This window comes from Sus scrofa, chromosome 1 (assembly GCF_000003025.6).
Source record: "Sus scrofa isolate TJ Tabasco breed Duroc chromosome 1, Sscrofa11.1, whole genome shotgun sequence".
NCBI lineage: Eukaryota > Metazoa > Chordata > Mammalia > Artiodactyla > Suidae > Sus > Sus scrofa.
This window is the reverse complement of record NC_010443.5, coordinates 144,454,860-144,474,912: the sequence shown is the minus strand read 5'-3', so window position 1 is coordinate 144,474,912 and position 20,053 is coordinate 144,454,860. Positions and strand designations below refer to the sequence as shown.

Below are 20,053 nucleotides of genomic sequence, written 5' to 3'. Positions count from 1 at the left end.
ATATATATATATATATATATTTTTTTTTGCACATTTAATAGATTATAAGGGATGCTACCCTTGGGTTCTCCTAACTTTCACATTGAGCCCTTAAGGCTGATCTATTAAGGCAGTCCATGATTGCAGTTCTTGGTCAGGATGCCTAAAATTAAACGGCAACCTCTTGAGAGCGCATATCTTTGTTGGTAGCTTTCTCTCACCCATTTCTGCTAAAATTCTGGTTGTGGGACCAAGGCGATTTTCATGAGCATGTGCTTTATAAAAGATAAACTCCCTTGACCAAGCAAAAACACTCCAATTAAACGTGATTTATGGGGCGGCTTCGCGAAGTTGTCCAGCTGATGGTATTTATATGTACACAATATCGACACTGAAATAGTGAAAAGGCAAGTCTGTTGTTACCTTTGTTTTTAAAGAGACTGTTTTAAACAGGCTTTAGAGAAAGTAACTCTTGGGAAACGGTTAGGAGGGATTGGTGAAAGCAAACTAGTCCTCATGGTTTTTCATTCCTTTTACATCTAGTTTTGAATGGAAAAGAAATGCTTTCACTTTCCTTTCACGCTCTCCGCGGTTTTTCTCCCACATTCACCTTCGGAGTTTCCTTCACCTAACAAGTTCCGACTTGAGAACTCGTCATACTTACTCTCAGTAGTCCTAGTCGCTCTGTTAGGGGCTTTGTTTCCTGTTCTCTATCTGCTTGGCTTGGTAAGGACAATCCTTAATTATAATAAAAGAAGCCATAGGGACCGCCAAGGCTGAGCAAAGACCCCACTTTCCTGACTGCCAAAAGGCCACTGCTCCGACCTACCCACAAGACGTGGCGCGAACTCCGTGACGTAGCGCGCAGCCCTCTTGACGCAGCGCGCAGCCTCCGTGAGGAACTCGCGCCCGTGGCCCCGCCCCGGGCCGCCGGGACCAGCTGCGCGCCTACCCGCAATCTCGCAGCCGCCGGTTACTGTGAGTCCGCGCCGTCCGGGGCCCGCCGCCGCGATATGTCGCAAAAACCGAAGAGTCGCGGCCGCGCCGGCACCCAGGCAGAACGGGAGCGGGACTGGGGAGGAGGCGGCGGCGCAGAGGAGGTCCCGAGCACGTCCCGCGGGCCTTCCTCGCAGGGCGGCCGGCGGGCCGAGGCCTCCCCAGCGCCGGGGCCCCGGTCGCAGAAGCAGCTGGAGCTGAAGGTGGCCGAACTCGTGCAGTTCCTGCTGATCAAGGACCAGAGGAAGATCCCGATCCGGCGCACCGACATCCTGAAGCACGTGGTCGGAGACTATAAAGACGTCCTCCCGGAGCTGCTCCGGCTGGCAGCCGAGCGCCTGGAGTACGTGTTCGGGTACCGGCTGGTAGAGCTGGAGCCCCGGAGCAACACCTACATCCTGGTCAACACGCTGGAGCCGGTGGAGGAGGACGCCGAGGTGCGCGGCGACCAGGGCACACCTACCACCGGGTTGCTGATGATCGTGCTGGGGCTCATCTTTATGAAAGGCAACAGCATCAAGGAGACGGAGGTCTGGGACTTTCTGCGGCGCCTCGGGGTGCACCCCACCAAGAAGCACCTGATCTTCGGGGACCCCAAGAAGCTTATAACCGAGGACTTCGTGCGGCAGAGGTATCTGGAGTACCGGCGCATCCCCCACACTGATCCTGTGGACTACGAGCTCCAGTGGGGCCCACGCACCAACCTGGAGACCAGCAAGATGAAGGTGCTCAAGTTCGTGGCCAAAGTCCACAATCAGGACCCCAAGGACTGGCCGGCTCAGTACTGTGAGGCTCTGGCTGAGGAGGAGGCCAGGGCCAGACCCCCAACAGGTGGCCCAGCCCCTTCTTCTTGAAATCTGAGAGACTCAGAGGGACTCCAGGGGGGGGTGGGGGGCGTGTGTGTGTGTGTGTGTGTGTGTGGTGTGTGTGCATCTTTCTGCTAAAGCTTCAATGTGCGTAGTTTTAGGATGTGTTTGCCGACTTATATTGCAAGTTCCTTGGTTCCAAATTTTCACCTATAAAAATATTAACGGACGATTTGTTTTGATTTATTGTCTGTGTTTTTTGGTATAAAAATCTCGCTAGCTTTCTAAAGCTAATTGGAAAACTTTGTACCATGATCTGGAAATAGATATTGAAGAAAGAACACGTCAGTAAGTTGCTTTGATGTCAAGGAAATAAAAGCACGAAATGGCTCTTACCTGGCCTCTTGACGACCCCACTTTGAAAGGAACAATAAAAGTCTATAAATTGAAACAATAAAAGTCTATAAAATGTAATTGCCTATATCCCTTTTTAAATTTAGCATAGCTACTTTTAGAATGTATTTTTTATGTATGTAAGCGTTATGAATCATTCTAAGTAATGTACATGCTGTATTTTTCCCAAATAACTTTACCTCGATAATTACTACTAGGTTGTGTGGCTGACTTTTAGTTACATTTATTTTTTTCCTTTTTTGGCTACTATAGTTACAATAAATACTGTGTTTTGAAGCAGCATTGTGCATTTTTTTAACCATAAGTCGAGAAATTAATTTCATGACTGAAAACAGGCATCTTAACAAAAAACACTTTTTGCTACATAGCATTAAGGTAAATAGTGTTTTGTGGAAATTGTTTTATTTGTGTATGTGCATATCACGATGTAAAATGTATTTCTTTCAGTGGGTTACAGAAAAGATAAAGCCATTAGTGATTAACCATGCCTACCTGGGAAGCAAACTATCTGGATTCAGATTCTACTTCTGCATAACTAGCTATATGAATTAGGCATGTTACTTAAGATGTATACAGATTTTTCCTCACCTGTAAAGTGGGTTGATGATGCCTGTATTGTGTGTGATGTGATACTTAGATATGGAAATATGTGTGAAGTTCTTGGCACAATGCTGGGTGTGGGGGATTTTAGTTGTTGCTCTGTTCCTTAAAAGTTTGTTTAAATATGTTTTTTATTCTTGGTATGGAGCAACAAAAAAAAATTTTGAAGGTTTTCTTTCATTATCTATTTAGTTTTCAATTTGTCCTATTATTTTGTAACTTTGATCACTTTGGTTAAGGTGGTTTCTGCCATTCCTCTACACTTTGAAATTTTCCATTTCCCTTTGTAACAAACAAGCAACTTGTGTGGAGACAGAGATTTTGTAAATATTGTATTCCTCACCAAAATTTCAGTTTATTCACTTTTATCTGTATAGATTCATTATAGTCTTTTATTGTCACGATTTATTTTGATACCCAAATTGTCCCTGTTTGCCACTGGGAGCATTTTAAAGCTGGCTTTTGTGTCTTCTACTTGCCCCCATCATTCTTTGAGCAATTCCATACTTTCTGGCACAAAAAGATCATTCAGCCTTAACTTGAATTTTCCCTGCCACAGACCTCTCAGCCATTTTCTCCAAAGAGCTCTGATTCCTTTTGGATGGAAACGAATTCAGAAACAAGGTTGCCAGGTTTCCTCATGCCTTCTAGAAGTATCCTTGCTTCTAGCCCTCTACATGACAAAGTTAGTCTTTTTGTCTATTTGTATATCTAGCTATCATCTACTGAAAACTATGACATTACATTGATAATAGCATATCCATTCTATACCGTAGTGTTTATTATGGTTTTCTCCCTTGTTCTATCTGTACTGTTCTATCTGTACCTAACTTCTCGAACAGTAAGAAATTCATATCCTTTAATCCTTCTAATAATTATTTGATCAATTGCCTGTAAATAACCAGTCTCTTCTGGCTGCCACACCCTCCTGTGTGGGATGCCCTTTCCTCCGTACTGGGAAGCTGACATCCCACCAGAACTGCCCTGGGCATCCACCCTCCTTCTAAAGCTTGGGCTCTAGCACCACACCCTGAGGCCCTTGCCTTTCAGTCCCTCTCCTGCAGCACACAAAGCAAAATGACCTGCTCTGCTCCACCCAATGGCTTTAGCACTGAGTTGTTCAGGAAATCGAAAACACTGTTCTCATCTCATAAGTGAGTTGGGGAGCATTTACTTTACCACGAACATAAGGATTAAATGTTTTTGAAGGTTTCTAGGAAAGCCATGTATGAAAGGCTCTTGGAATGGTGTTTCTGATGGGTAGATTTTTGCTACTGATTTTGTATCATTAACAGTCTGTTCAGGTTTTCTCTTCAAATTAGTTTCGGTCACTTGTATTTTCTATAAAGTGTTTTCATTTTTTTCTGGAGTATTAACAAAGTTAGTATTCTCTTTTGATTTGAACATAATTCTGTTACATCTTCACTTATGTCCACTGCATTTACAGTATTATTTTTGCTTTCATACCTTTCTTTTACCCTCTTATAGCCAGTTTTCCTTGGAGTTTTATTTACCTTAAGAGTACTCTTAAAATTCTTTTGTTTTATTGATCTTTACTGTTTCCTTTAGAAAATTTATTGCTTTCTATTTTCTTTTACTTTGCTTGAGTTTGTTCGGTGGTTCTTTTTCTTATTTCTTAAGCAGGATAGTCTAAGAATTCCCCACTGTGGTGCAGTAGGCTAAGAATCCAGCTGCAGCAGCTCAGGTCACTGTGGAGGTGAGGGTTGACCCTGGTCCAGTGGGTTAAAAGGATCCATTGATGCCACAGCTGCAGCATAAGTCAGCTGTGGCTGGTATCCAGTCTCTAGCCTGGGAACTTCCATATGCTGTGGGTGCAGCCATTAAAAAAAAATAACAATAATAAAAAAAATAGCCTATTTTTTATTCCTAATTTGTTTAAGGCAATATATTTTCTCCTACTTACAACTTATATTCCAGAAGTTCTGATATGGAGTGTATATGTTATATTCAATCCTAAATACTTCCCAGTATCTGCTATAATTTATCTCATTTATAATTTCAAATGAGTGATTTAAAATTTTTTTCAAATATTTGGATTTTGAAACACTAATTTTTTCCTCTCTCTCTCTCTCTTTTTTTTTTTTTTTTTTTGGCCACAATCACAGCATGTGGAAGTTCCCAGGCCAGGATCAAACCTGTGCCCCAGCAGTGACAATGCCAGACTCTTAACTCTCTGCGCCACAAGAGAACTTGAAAAACACTATTTTGTTGTTGGTGGTCTCTGGCTTTTAAAAATTGCTTTGAATGAGATAATATGATCCATGTAAAATCAAATTTAAAATATTTCTTAACCTGTGCTCTGTGATCTAATGTGGTCAATGTTTTTTATCTTCCAATTGTCCTTAAAAAAAATAAGTTAATTTTATATGTATTTTTAACATGTTCATAGTATGTTTATTACCTAAAGCTCATTAATTGTGTTCAAATATTATATACTCTTACTGATTATCCTGCCTATTAAATCACTCTTCAAACAATGATAAAAAATCTCCCATGATTTTGTAAAATTCTTGTCGTCTTTTGCTTTATATACTATTAGGCTATGTTTGTAGAGACTAAGCAGGTTTAGCATTATGTGTCTTCCTGATGAGTTGTTTTTCATAAAACTACCCTCTTTATCACTAATAATGCTTTTTTTCCTTAAAGTCAATTTAGTATTAACATATCTTCTTCAGATTCCTTTTTTTTTTAATTTTCAATGCTTTAGAAATAATCACACTTATGAAAGTAGGAAGATGATGTAACAGGTTTCAATACATGGACAATCTTATTTCACCTGTATCATCTGTAATGAGATTTTCTGTTTTATCTTGAGTCAGTTTTGGTAGTTTGTATGTTTTTCAGAATTTATCCGTTTTACCTCGATTATCTAATTTGTTGGTGTACAGTTGTTCACGGTATTCTCTTATACTCCTTTTAATTTCTGTAAAGTTGGCAATAATGTCCTCACTTTCTGATTTTAATTGTTTGTGTCTTCTCTCATTTTTCTTACTGAGCCTAACTAAAAGTTTGTCAATGTTACTAATATTTTCAGGTATTTAGTTTTGTTGATTCTCTATATTACTTTTTACCGTCTATTTATGCAATAATCTCTATTTTTTCCCTCCTTCTGTAGCTTTAGTTTTCTTTTTCTATTTCTTTATACTGTAAAGTTACACTGTTGATGATTTGAGCTTTAAAAAAAAAAATGTAGGCATTTACAGCTGGAAATTTCCCTCTAACCTTTTCTTCTCCTGGAGCCACTGTTGTTATGTTTAATTTTCCTTTTCATTTACCTTAAAGTTTTTTCAAATTTCCCTAGTGATTTCTTCTTTTACCCATTGGTTGTTAAGGAAGATGTTTCTCAATTTCCCTGTATTTACTTAATTTCCAGTTTTGCTTCTGTTATTGATTTCTAACTTCGTTCCCTCTTGATAACAAAAGGTACTTTGTATGATTTCAGCCTTTTAAAATTTATGAGAAAAATTTTATGTCCTAATGTATGGTCTGTCCTAGAAAACATTCCATAGGCACTTGATAACAGTGTGTATTCTGCTGAAGTTGTTGGAATGTTTTATATGTCTATAAGTCTGGTTAGTTTATAGTATCATGTAGTTTATAGTACAGTATGACCTTATTTTCTTATTGGTTATTTCTACCTAGATGAAGTACTGAGATTTCCCACATATCTCTTTACCCTATACATAAACTCAGCTGTTACCAGCATCACTCACCAGAGTGGTGTGTTTGTTATAACTGATGAAGTCCATAGTTTGCCTGGTGGTGTACATTCTGTGGGTTTGGACAGATGCATAATGCCATGTATGCCTTAGAAGATCATAAAGACTATTTTCACTGCTTTAAAAGTCCTCTGTGCACCATCTCTTCACTGTTCCCTGCACCCACCAGCCTCTAGCAACTACTGATCTTTTTTTTACTCTCTTCTAGTTTTAGCCACTCTTATAGGTGTGTAGTCGTATCTCATTGTTTTAATTTTCATTTCCTTGATGATATATATACTGATTTGCCCTCTGTATATCTTCTTTGGTGAGGTGTCTTTTAGCCCTTTTTAAAAATGTAGCTGTTTATTTTCTTATTTTTGAGTACTAAGAATGCTTTGTATATTTTGGAGAACAGTCCTTTATCAGATGTATCCTTTGCAAATGTTTCCTCCCTGTCCGCAGCTTGTCTTTGAATTCCCTTGACATGTCTTTCACTGCGTAGAAGAATTAAATTTTAATGAAGTCCAGTTTATTCTTTCTTTCATAGATCATGCCTTTGGTGTTGAATCCAAAAAGTCATTGCCAGTCCCTGAGGTCATCTAGGTTTTTCCCTGTGTAAACTTCTAGGGGTTTTTGTAAGTTTTGTGTTTTATATTTAGGTTTATGATCCATTTTGAGTCAAGTCTTGTGCAGAGTAGTACAAGGCCTGTATCTAGATTCTTCTCCCCCACCCCCAGCATGTGGATGACCAGTTGTTCCAGCACCATTTGTTAAAAAGACTGTATTTGCTTTATTGTATTACCTTTGCTCCTTTGTCAGATCAATTGACTTTTATTTATGTGGGTCTGTTTCAGGGCTCTCTGTGTGAAGACATATCACAATGTGGTTTTGGTTTGCATTTCCTAATGATTAATGGTGGTGAGCATCTTTTCATATGCTTATTCACCATTTGTATATCTTCTTTGGAGAAATGCCTAACAAGTTCTTTGCCCATTTTTAATTGGATTTTTTATTGTTGTTTAGTTGTAGGAGTTCTTTATATATTCTGGATTTTAATCCCTTATAAGATACGTGACTTGGTAATGTTTTCTCTTTCTGGGAGTTTTCTTTTTACTTTGTTGATAGTATCCTTTGATGAACACAAATTTTAATATTTATGAAATGCTATTTATATTTTCCTTTGTTGTTCTTGCTTTGTGTGTCCTAACAAGTCATTGTGAAATCCAGTGGCATAGAGTTTTCCCCTCTCTGTTTTCTTTTAGGAATTTTATAGTTTTAGGGCTTGCATTTAGGTCTTTGACTCATTTTGAATTAATTTTTGTATATGGTATAAGTTAAGATCCAACTTTATTCTTTTGCATGTGGATATCCAATTTTCCCACCACCATTTGTTGAAAGACTGTCTTTTTTCCACTGAAAGGTCTTGGCACCCTTGTTGAAAATCATTTAACCATATATACAAAAGTTTATTTCCTGGCTTTCTGTTCTGTTCCATTGATCTTTATGTTTGTATTATGCCAGTACCACACTGTTTTGATTACCTTTACTTTATAGAAAATTTTAAAATCAGGAAGTTTGAGACCTACAACTTTTTTCTTTTAAAAGAATGTTTTGGCTATTCAGAGTCCATTGAGATTTTATGTGAATTCTAGTGTTGCTAATATAATATGAATTTTTGGCTTATATTGGCACATAGCTTTACTGTTAGCATATAAATGAAACACTGTCATTTATTTGATAACTACTTAGAGAATTTTCAGTTTTGCAAGGATCCTGTTAATTATGACTGCATGATGAGACAGAGAATTTTGAATGATTTCCTTTTCATTTATTTAATAGAACAAATATTAAATTGACTGGATATTTTGGAGCACTGTTGTGGTTACTTAGCCTTTGGATACTCCAAAGTTCTGGGTGTCAGAATCCTGTGCTCAAGTTGTAAGTTATCAAGCCCTTGGGGTACTGAGGGAATGCAGTTGGCTTCCATACAGGCTTGTAGATCACGGCCATGTGTTTTATACATTACATCTGTGAAGAAGCAGATTTGAGGAGGTTTAACTGTTATGCTGTATGAATAAATGACATACTGACTCTAGAATTACTGTAATAGCACAGCTTTAAAACTGTAAAGCCAGCTAATTTCTAAAGGTGAACTCCAGGTGAAACTTAAAAGATCACTTTGATATTTGTTTTAGCTAGATGAGAGAGGCTGTAGCAGAAACAGCAGAGAGATAGCCTTAGGGAATTGGCTCAGGCCAGGTCAGCCATTTGTTAGGTTTGTCAGGCCTAAGGCAAGGGGGAACTGCTAAAGAGTTTGAAGCAGAGGAGTGACATCGTTCATTCATTCAACAAATATATAGTAAGTACCTAACTAGGGGCCGGGGTCATCAGTGAATAAAGCAGAAATCCCTGCTCTTGAGAATCCATGTAAATTTTATTAAGATGACTCTGATCCCAATGTCCAGGGAGTCAAGGCTGGAGGCAGGGAGAACAAAGAAAAGCCATCCATGGAGAATATGATGATCATTGAAATTATAGATGGTGCCAGTGGGTATGGAGAGAGATTTTCTTTGTAGAATTAACAGGCCTTGCTGTTAATGTGGTCAGAGTGAGAGAGCATGAGAAACATATCACACCTCTAATGTGGGAAATTAAAAAGCTTTGACAGCATTTTAGAAAGATTTTCCTGAGCCTGATTTTCTGTTAAGTGAGTGTGAGAAGCCTCTGAGATATCCGGAGGGAAATGCTGAGTATGTGTTATCCATATGGTGGCAGCTTTGGTTGGGGAAGGAGACACGGAAGTAAGTAGTGCCAAATGTCATGGTCTTAGAAAAGGAAACGGGATTTATAGTGTAAGAAGAGCATAGGGGTACTAGAGTCACTAGAGATGCTCACACATAATCAGGTTCTTCCCTTTTGGGCCATTTGGTATGATTGCATTTCCCTGTTCACTTGGATGTTGAGTGTGGTCATGTGGCTTCTTTGGCCAATGGAAGGTAAACAGAAATTTTAGGTGATACCTCCAGGCAGGAGCTTTAAGTTTCCATGTCCAAGATGATTGTAGGAGCGTCATTGAGATAAAGCCTTCATTGGCTTGGGTGCCTGAGTGAAACTGCGGCAAAACCCATTTGACCTGCTTTGGTCACATAATAGGAGAAAAAAGTACTTCTGCGGTGTTGGGCCACTGAGACTTTAGAGTTATTTGTAACTTTTTATATCCCAAATGGTCCAGAAGGAAACTTTTACTGGGGAAGTTGGAAAGAAAACCATACATGTTATGAAATGGAAAAGCATTTGGTAAAATCACCTTTTGTGGTAACATGAGGCAGATCATGTACATAATGAACCTGTAACTCTAAAGTTAGAAAACAGAACTTTGGTAGCATGTTGGTGTGTTGGTGGCTGTGGCTGCATCTAGAAAAAGTAACAGGAAAGAGATGCAAGTGCTTCTGAACCCCCAATCAGCAAAAATAAATAAATAAAACTTAGAGACAAAGGCAAATTAAATCACATTCTCGGGAGAAGATCAAATCCGTGGTATGGTCGTCACTCCCATTGTCAATATGTCTGAATAGACTAAACTGGTTTAGGATAAACATTTAGCTAAGGGTTGGATGCCCAATGAGTATTTTTAAAAGAAGATGGCTGAGAGAATAGGAGTTAAAATGTGGCCTTTCCACCCAAAGCACGAAGGCAAAAAGTACACAATCAATTAGGGAGAGAGAAACAGAGAGGAACATGAAGGGAGTAAATCCACTTATAGCAAATCTAAGATGTATGTCTAGAAAAGAGGTAGAGGTATGGCTATTGCCACATGGCACCAAATTAAACCAATTTTTTTTTTTTAATCTGTCAAAGATACTTTGCCTGAAGAGTCTGTGACTGTTTGAGGGTTAAAATAACCCTTAGGTCTCTACCTTTTGTGAGTCAATGCCTATAGCACATGTGGCATAGAAGTTACTGGAAAAAGTAGAACCCCAGAATGGAGTCAAGGTATATAGTTCCAAAAAATGTCATGACCTTGCTTATTTTTTTTTTTAAAGAAGCAACACGGTTTAAAATCTTATTTTCTTGTTTTCTCCACATGTCTATTTGGGGTTTATTCCTGAAACGCAAGGATGGTTAAACATTTGAAAATCAATGTCATATGCTCCATTAACAGAAAGATTTTTTAAAGACAGTGTGATCATCCTAGTTGATGCAGAAAAAGCTTTTGAAAAACTTCAGCACCGTTTCATGATTAAAAACATTCAGCAAACTAGAAGAAAACCTCCTCAGCATTATAAAGGCCATGTGTGACAAACCTACAGGCAACGTTACTCTTGGTAGTAAAATTCTGAAAGCTGTCTCTCAAAGATTAGCAACAAGATAAGTATGCCCACATTCACCACACTTTTGAAGTGCTGGAAATTCTAGCCAACTAGTCAAGGAAATGAAATAAAAATCATCCAAGTTGGGAAGAAGTACAGTTATCTCTATTACAGATGATATGATCTTACATGTCAGTATCTAAAGTTTACTTTAAAAAAAAAAAAAAAAAACTATTGGAGGAGTTCCTGTCATGGCCCAGTGGTAACACACCCGAATAGTACCCATGAGAACGAGGGTTCAATCCCTGGCCTTGCTCAGTGTGTTAAGGATCTGGCATTGCTGTGAGCTGTGGTGTAGGTCACAGACACAGCTTGGATCTGGTATTGCTGTGGCTGTGGCGTAGGCCGGCAGCTGTAGCTCTGATTCGACCCCTAGCCTGGGAACTTCCATATGCCACAGGTATGGCCCCACCAGAAAACAACAAACAAATTGTCGGAAATAATAAATTCAGCAAATTTGCAGGACACAAATTGTATGCAACAATTAGTTGCATTTATATACACTAACAGTGAACAATCTTAAAAGGAAATTAAGAAAACAATTCCATTTACAATAACAAAAATAAATAATTTAATCAACGGGCGAATGATTCTACTCATTGAAACTGGTAAGATAAAATATTTGTGAAAGAAATTGAAGTGATAACTACATGGAAAGACATTCCATATTCATAGACTGGAAACTTGGGTTTTTTGGTTTTTGGTTTTATTTTTTTTCTTTTTTTTGCTTTTTAAGGCCGCACCTGTGGCATATGGAAGTTCCCAGGCTAGGGGTTGAATCAGAGCTACAGCTGCCAGCCTACACCACAACTCACAGCAATGCCGGATCCTCAACCCACTGAGCGAGGCCAGGGATTAAACCCACATCCTTATGGATACTGAAAGACTTTGTATTTTAAGATGTCATAAGTACCAAAAATGATCTGCAGCATCAATGCAATCTTTATCAAAATCCCAATGACATTTTTTTGCAGAAATAGGAAAATTCATCCTAATATTCATATGGAATCTTAAGGGACCCCTTCAGTAACCAAAACTTCCTCAAAACAACAAAGTTGGAGGATTCACAATTCCTGATTTAAAAACTTATTATAAAGCAATGGTAATCAGAATAGTGTGGAAATGGCATTAAAGACAGACATGTAGACCAGTGAAAGAAAATAAAGAGCTAAGAAATGAACTCTCACATATATGGCCAAGTGATTTTCAACAAGGTAGCAAGACTATTCATTAAGGAAAAGACAGTCTTCAACATATAGTGATGAGGAAACTGGATATCCAGAAGAAAAAAATCAAGTTGGACCCTTACCTTACATCATACACAAAAATTAATTCAAAATGAGTTGAAGACCTAAATGTAAGCCCTAAAACTATAAAATTCCTTGAAGAAATCTGAGGGGGGTGGCTTTACACCACTGGATTTCACAATGATTTTTTTTTTTATTATGATACCAAAAGGCACAGGTAGCAAAAGAAAATAGATAAACTGAGCCTTATCTAAATTTAAACTTCTGTGCATCAAAGGACACAGTCAAGAGAGTGAAAAAGCAACCCACAAAATAGGAGAAACTGTTTGAAAATCATACATCTGATAGGAGGATTAGTATCCAGAATGTATAAGATTAGTATTCAGAATATATAAAGAACTCTCACAATTCAATACAGAAAAAAAAAAAAAAACCCAAAACAATTAAAAACTAAGCAAAGGACCTGAATGAATGGGCATTTCTCCAGAAAAGATACACAAATGATCAACATGCACATGAAAAGAGGGGCAGCATCACTAATCATTATGTAAATGCAAAGCAAAAGCATATGAGATACCTTTTCACACCTATTAGGATGGCTGTTATCACAAAAACAGTAACAAGTATTGAGGAGGATACAAAGGAATTGGAAGCCTTGAGCATTGTGATTTGGAATGTAAAATGGTGTAGCCACTCTGAAAAACAAGTTTGCTATTTCCTCAAAATTAAACATAGAATTACCATATGATCCAGCAATTCCACTTCTGGGTATATAACCAAAGGAACTGAAAGCAGTAACTGGAACAAATATTTGTACACACATGTTTCTAGCCACATTATTCACAGTAGCCAAAAAGTGGGAACAACCTGATTATTTATCAACAGATGAGTAGGTAAAGACAATCAGGTATACACGTAGAATGCATATTATTCAGCCTTAAAAAGGGAGGAAATTCTGACACATGTTCCAACGTGTAAGAAACAAGAACATTTTACTGCACAAATTATAAAAATCCTGTATGATTCCACTTATATGAGATCTTTAGAATAGTCAAATTCATAGAAGCAGAAAGTAGAATGATGGTTATTGGGATCTGAGGGGAACAATGAATAAGATTAAATAAATAGTGAATTGTTATAACAAATGCTGGAGAGGGGTGTAGAAAAAAGGGAACCATCCTACACTGTTGGTGAGAGTGTAAATTGGAAAAACCACTATGGAAAACAGTATGGAGGTTCCTCAGAAAACTAAATCTAGAACTATGATATGAACCAGCAATGCCACTCCTGGGCATATATCCAGACAAAACTTTCATTCAGAAAGATTCATGCACCCCTGTGTTCATTGCAGCAATAGCCAACACATAGAAACAAACACAAGGTCCATCAACAGAAGAATAGATTAAGAAGATGTGGTACATATACACAATGGAATACTACTCAGCCATAAAAAGAGCACATTAATGCCATCTGCAGCAACATGGATGGAACTAGAGATTCTCACACTAAGCAAAGTCAATCAGAAAGAGAAAGACAAATACCATATGGTATCACTTATATGTGCAATCACTTATGTGGCACAGACACCTATCTACAGAACATAAGCAGTCTCACAGACATGGAGAGTAGACTTGTGGTTGACAAGGAGGAGGGGGAGGGGTGGATGGACTGGGAATATGTGGTTAATAAACACAAACTATTACATTTAGAATGGATAAGTAATGAGGTCCTGCTGTATACCACAGGGAACTATATGCAATCACTTGAGATAGAACATGATAGAAGACAATGTGAGAAGAAGAGTGTGTATATATATATGACTCGGTCACTTTGCTGTACAGCAAAAATTGACAGAACACTGTAAATTAACTATAATAAAAATTTAAAAATAAATAATGAATTGTTCAATGGATATGGAGTTTCAGTTTGGGAAGATGAAAATGGAAATGGATGGTGGCGATGATGGTTGCACAACAGTGTGAATGTACTTAATGCCACTGATCTGATTTAAAAATTGGTAAAGTGGTAAATTTCATGTTATGTATATTTTATCACAACAAAACAAATTATAAAAACATAGTATGGTTGTCATGTATGTTTATAATTTTTTTTTTTTTTTGTCTTTTCTAGGGCTGCACCTGCGGCGTATGAAGGTTCCCATGCTAGGGGTTCAATCGGAGCTGTAGCCACCAGCCTACACCTTAGCCACAGCCACGCCAGATCTGAGCGGTATCTGTGACCTACACCACAGCTCACAGCAATGCCAGATTCTTAACCCACTGAGTGAGGCCAGGGATCAAACCCGCAACCTCATGATTCCCAGTTGGATTCGTTAACCACTGAGCCAGGAGGGGAACTCCTCAACAATTATCCTGAACTCCATTTTGAAACTTTGCAGACAGCTTGTTTATATATTACTTGAATGGTAATATGGTAATGTTGCAACTTCTAATATAAAAAATTAATGCTGACACTTTCTGTGTAGCTAAGCCTTCCCACAGGATGCTGCAAGAATCTATAGCTACTAAAATTGTTGCTGAAATATTACTAACTGGAACTTGAAATATTTCCTAAATGAACAAAATATCCTTTTTATTTCCTGTCTTTATATGTGTATTAAAGGAAAAATAACTGTTGCTACATTTGTGGGAGCTATATTACATTTATGGTAACAAGTTGTACAACTTTCCCCTATGTTTAATTTAGCCAGAGCTTTGTTAGGTATTAAAAGAAAAATTAAGACCTCACTTTTTTTTTTGTCTCTCTCTCTTTTTTTTTTTTTTAGGGCTGCACCCGTGGCATATGGAGGTTCCCAGGCTAGGGGTCAAATTGGAGCTATAGCCACTGGCCTATGCAACAGCCACAGCAGTGCCAGATCTGAGCCATGTCTGTAACTTACACCACAGCTCACAGCAATGCTGGATCCTTAACCCACTGAGCAAGGCCAGGAATCAAACCTGTGTCCTCATGGATGCTAGTCAGATTCGTTTCTGCTGAGACACGATGGGAACGCCTAACATGTATCCTTTTCCTCTGTGAACAGCACCCTAGGGTAACAAACAGTAGTTGAAGCAAAGATTCCTCTGTATCTTGATTCCCCCAGATAAAAAGAGAGGAAATTGTGGAGGTAAACTAGCACTATTTTGAAAACCCTAACAAATGAATGGATCTAAGCAGTCGTGGGAAATGGCTGCCGATATTACAGAGATATTATTTACCTTCTGTTAGTCTGAATTTGATCAAACCTCTGGATCTAACTGCAAAATTACCAAAAATACAGAGGATGGAGAAGCAGTACGTGATAGGCAAAGTTCAGGCTGTAGGAAACTAAAGGTCAAATGAACTGGTTTCTTCAGATTTCAAGGAATCAAAAATAATGGAAGGAAAAACCCATTAATTTAAAAATATCCAAAATTCAGAACAACCAGTGGCACTCCTTTGTATCCTGTTTAACCAGATTCAAACAAAATGTGAAGAAAATTTGAAACAATTAAGGAAATGTGAAGTCTAAATATTTGATATGAATGCATTATTAGTTATAGATGTGATGGCAGTATTTTGATTATGTTTTCAAAAAGAGTTTTATCATTTTAGAAATATGCACTGAAATATCTAAGGATGAAATTGTACTATTCTAGTATTTGCTGAAAATAATCTGGAGGGAAGAGGGTATAAATGAAACACAACTGACCATGTGGATTGTCAAGGCTGGGTAATGGGTATGTGAGGCTCCTTTATACTGTTCTCTCTGGTTTTACATATGCATGAAATTTTCTATAATGAAAATTAAAAGCAATAAACTTAAAGGCATTCTAATAGGTAAACTTCTTTTACTTGATTTTCTTTAGTAATTTATAACTTGTTATTTTTAACAAGATGACATAACACTATTTGGGGACCATAAAATGTATAGTATTTCCTAAAATATTTTACAATATATTTCAAATAAAATCATGATTGCTGGCTATGGGTTTTCAGAAATTTTACCTTTCTATTTGATTAAAGATCATAAGAATTTGAGATTTTAACAGATGATACTTTCCTTTAAAACATGGAAGTGTTATTGAGGTGATTATTTGATGACCTGGAAGCTTTTTTCAAGCCAAATAATTTTTCCTTCAGGTCTCTCCAAGTGAATAATCAATTTCTTGTTTGGTTTATTTCCAGATAACCTTTTTCATGCTGCTCTCTGCAGTGTGTGTAATGCTGAATTTGGCTGGTTCAATTCTCTCCTGTCAGAATGCTCAGCTAGTCAACTCCCTGGAAGGCTGTCAGTTGGTGAGTAATGAAATGCAAGCCTTTTGATAAAGGTCATAGGCTTTAATTTTGCTTGAAAGTAATTTCAAAATAATTTTATTGTATCCTTGGATTTATTGTGATGTTTTTTAGTTTAAGAAATTAAAGTGGGTTCATTTCTAAAAATTCTCCCAAATTAAAATTTGTTCTACTTAGAAAACAGTTACTCATAATATATTAGTGTAGGGCTGTTTCAGAATAAATGTCTTTAGTAATGATTATATTTTAGCATTTGTTGCATCGATTTTTCTCTTCACTGAATTTTTAAAAATCAATTTTGTAAGTCAATTTTAAGTGCCGAGATACATATAAGCTTGATAATGGGTGCATCAAAACAATTTAGTTCTCATTTTTCAATTAAAAAGAGGAGCATCATCTTTTAGATCTAGGAAAACTGTAGGCAGAGTGCCATGTACATGGTAGGTGAATCAATACACGATTTGTGAAATGGACCCATCATTCCATGTCTGACTTGACTCCTGATTTGGTAATATGCATGTGGTTGGGGCAGAAATTAAAGTATGTCCCATCACATTCAGTAAAAATGTGGTGCGATCCCTAATATGACCCTGGCTGCTGGGTATGGGGGTGTTGGCATTTGTTTCTTTAACTTCGAGGCTGCACAAGGCTACCTGTTAGAGCCAAGTCCCCCCACAGCTACACATGCACTTGCTTAGTGTGTGGTCATCACAGGCTATAGTGAACTACCTGAAGCTTTTCTGTAGCAGGGCTGTACCTGCATTTCTCATGGCTGTGCCACTGAGTTCAAAGGGGAGCTGCCGCTCTTTACATTCCTTATCTGCAGGGCCAGCAAGTCAAGTGTAAGGTGCAGATTCAGTACTAAAGCACCCACTGAGTCTCAGAAACTAACTGCTAACTAATTATATATATGTATAATACACACACATATATATGTATATGTACATATATATATATATATACATATATATATATAAATAATCTTTTTTTTGGTTCCAGACCCCTACTTCAGAAAGTTTTTGGTAACCATACATTTTCTATGTCATATTCGTGTGTATTAGCATTCTAACTTATATAGGGTGTCTATTCAACCACCATTATTCATGTTGCTTTTGTCAGCCAACCCTGTGGCTTGGCAACATTTGCACACCAGCACTTGGAACTCTTTCCAGCCCTGAAATAGAGAGCCCTGGATAAATGGATGGATGATTTTTTTAACCAAAACTTAATGAAGGCTTGGTTAGGGATGTTTCTAGTATTTTGCAAAAATAAACATGGCAGAGAAAACGACCCTTTGTGCACATTCATAACTCAACAAATATTAAGTGGCTGTTGCTCCTTGTGGGAACTGCTCGGGGTGCAGAGTGTACCCTGGCAAACCAGAGAGGAATGTGCAAATCAATCTCAAGAAGAAATTACTGAGTGTCCTTTCACTCAAAGCTTGAGAGTGTGCTTTACATTTAGAATATTATTTGTAAATTTCCTTTCAAAGATGAGGTGCTGGACTTTGGCCAGCAATATATGACTGTACCCATTTGCCCAAACCCACACAGACTTTTGTGTGTCATCAGAATTATTTTTGTCTTTGTCAATCTGATAAAAATGTAAAATCTTATTATGTAACTTGCATTTTTCTAATTAAAAGTGAAGTTGATCATATTTTACATTTGTTTATAAGTTGTTTATATTTCTTTATCTGCTAATTGCAAACTCATGTTTGTCGCTTATTGTTCTGTTATCTTTCATAATTGATTTATGAATGCCCTTCCTGTGTTAAGGAAACAGGCCATTGTCATAAGTGTTACAGATATATTTTTCATAATTTGTTATTCATCTTTTAACTTTTTAATGGTATTCTTTGTGCTGAAATTTTATATACTCAATTGATTTTATCTATCTATACATGTTTACTTTTATGATTTCTGGCTTAAAATTTTGCCAGGAAAAGGTTTTCCATTCTATGTATATGATTTTCCCACTTTCTCCTGGTATTGTATAATTTTATTTAAAAAATATCTATATAGGCATCCCAGTTGTGGCTCAGTGGGTTAGGAACCTGACGTAGTCTCTGTGAGGATGTGAGTTCCATCCCTGGCCTCACTCATTGGGTTAAGGATCTGGCATTGCCACAAGGTGCGGCAGAGTTTGCAGACGTGGCTTGGATTCAGTGTTGCCATAGCTGCGGCATAGGCCTCAGATACAGCTCCTATTCCACCCCTGGCCCAAAAACTTCCATTTGTTGCAGGTGAGGCCATAAAAACAGGGAATATATGTATCTATTTCATAGATTTGGGATTTATTTGCTATTAATATCATAATACTTTTATTGTTTTTGAAAATGTACACATGGACCTTCCATATTTCTTTCTTTTTTTTTTTTTTTTTTGCCATTTCTTGGGCCGCTCCCACGGCATATGGAGATTCCCAGGCTAGGGGTCCAGTCGGAGCTGTAGCCACTGGCCTACGCCAGAGCCACAGCAACGCGGGATCCGAGCCATGTCTGCAACCTACACCACAGCTCACAGCAACGCCGGATCGTTAACCCACTGAGCAAGGGCAGGGACCGAACCCGCAACCTCATGGTTCCTAGTCGGATTCGTTAACCACTGTGCCACGACGGGAACTCCCCATATTTCTTTCTAAGTTTAATGCTAGGTGTTTTTAATATCTTCTTGCTCTGATGAATGCATTTTTAAAATTATTATTTTACATTTTAAGAGACTACTAATGGTATATAGGACTTTCAGGCATTTTTTTATTACTTACATTTAACTGTACATGCCATTAAATGTTCAAATTCAATCTTTGACCTAATAGTTTGTCAAAAGAAATAACTATATTGTCTCTGTTTTCCAGTATTTGTGTATCTTGTCTTAGCTAGTTACTTTGACTAAAACTATCAAAATAACATTAGCTATTAATGGTATTTCATCATCCACTTTTTGTTCCTGAGTTTAATTAGAGGCCTTTAATGATTCTCTCTCAAGCATGATGTTGAGAGATGGGGTCAGATAGCTATTTTGTAATGTGATAAAGTTAAAGTGATAAGGAATATGACTCACCCATAGAAAAGAATGAAATAATGCCACTTGCAGCAACATGGATGGACTAGAAATTATCATACTGAGTGAAATAAGTCAGACAGAAAAAGACAGATATCATATGATATCACTTATATGTGGAATCTAATAAAAATGATGCAAAATAACTTATTTATAAAACAGAAATAAACAGATTTCAAAACCAATATTATGGTTACCACAGGTGAAACTTGAGGGGAGGGAAGAATTGGGAGGGTGGGAATAATATATACACACTACTGTATAAAAATAGATGATTTATGAGAACCTACAGTATAGCACAGAAAATCTACTCAATAGTCTATAATAACCTATATGGGAAAAAAGAGTGGATATAGTTATAGGTATGACTTTTTCACTTTGCTGTACACCTGAAACTAATACAATATTGTAAGTTAGTTTACTCCAATAAGATTTTAAAAATAGATTAGGAGTTCCCATTGTGGTTCAGTGGTTAACAAACCCGACTAGTATCCAGGAGGACACAGGTTCGATCCCTGGTCTTGCTCAGTGGGTTAAGGATCCGGCATTGTCGTGAGCTGTGGTGTAGGTCACAGACACAGC

The 20,053-nt window shown here is 37.6% G+C and overlaps 2 protein-coding genes across 2 annotated transcripts in view; both read left to right on the top strand.

The window, feature by feature from the left end:
• FAM189A1 (family with sequence similarity 189 member A1) overlaps positions 1-20,053 on the top strand; it is a 471,973-nt gene that overhangs the window by 313,179 nt on the left and 138,741 nt on the right. Inside the window, exon 3 of the mRNA XM_021098812.1 lies at positions 16,302-16,412. Coding sequence (XP_020954471.1) covers positions 16,302-16,412 — 111 coding nt within the window. The remainder of the gene's footprint in view (positions 1-16,301; positions 16,413-20,053) is intronic.
• NSMCE3 (NSE3 homolog, SMC5-SMC6 complex component) lies at positions 887-5,296 on the top strand. The gene has a single exon (XM_005659809.3). The coding sequence runs from the start codon at positions 993-995 to the stop codon at positions 1,827-1,829; it is 837 nt and encodes a 278-aa protein (XP_005659866.1). The 5' UTR covers positions 887-992; the 3' UTR covers positions 1,830-5,296.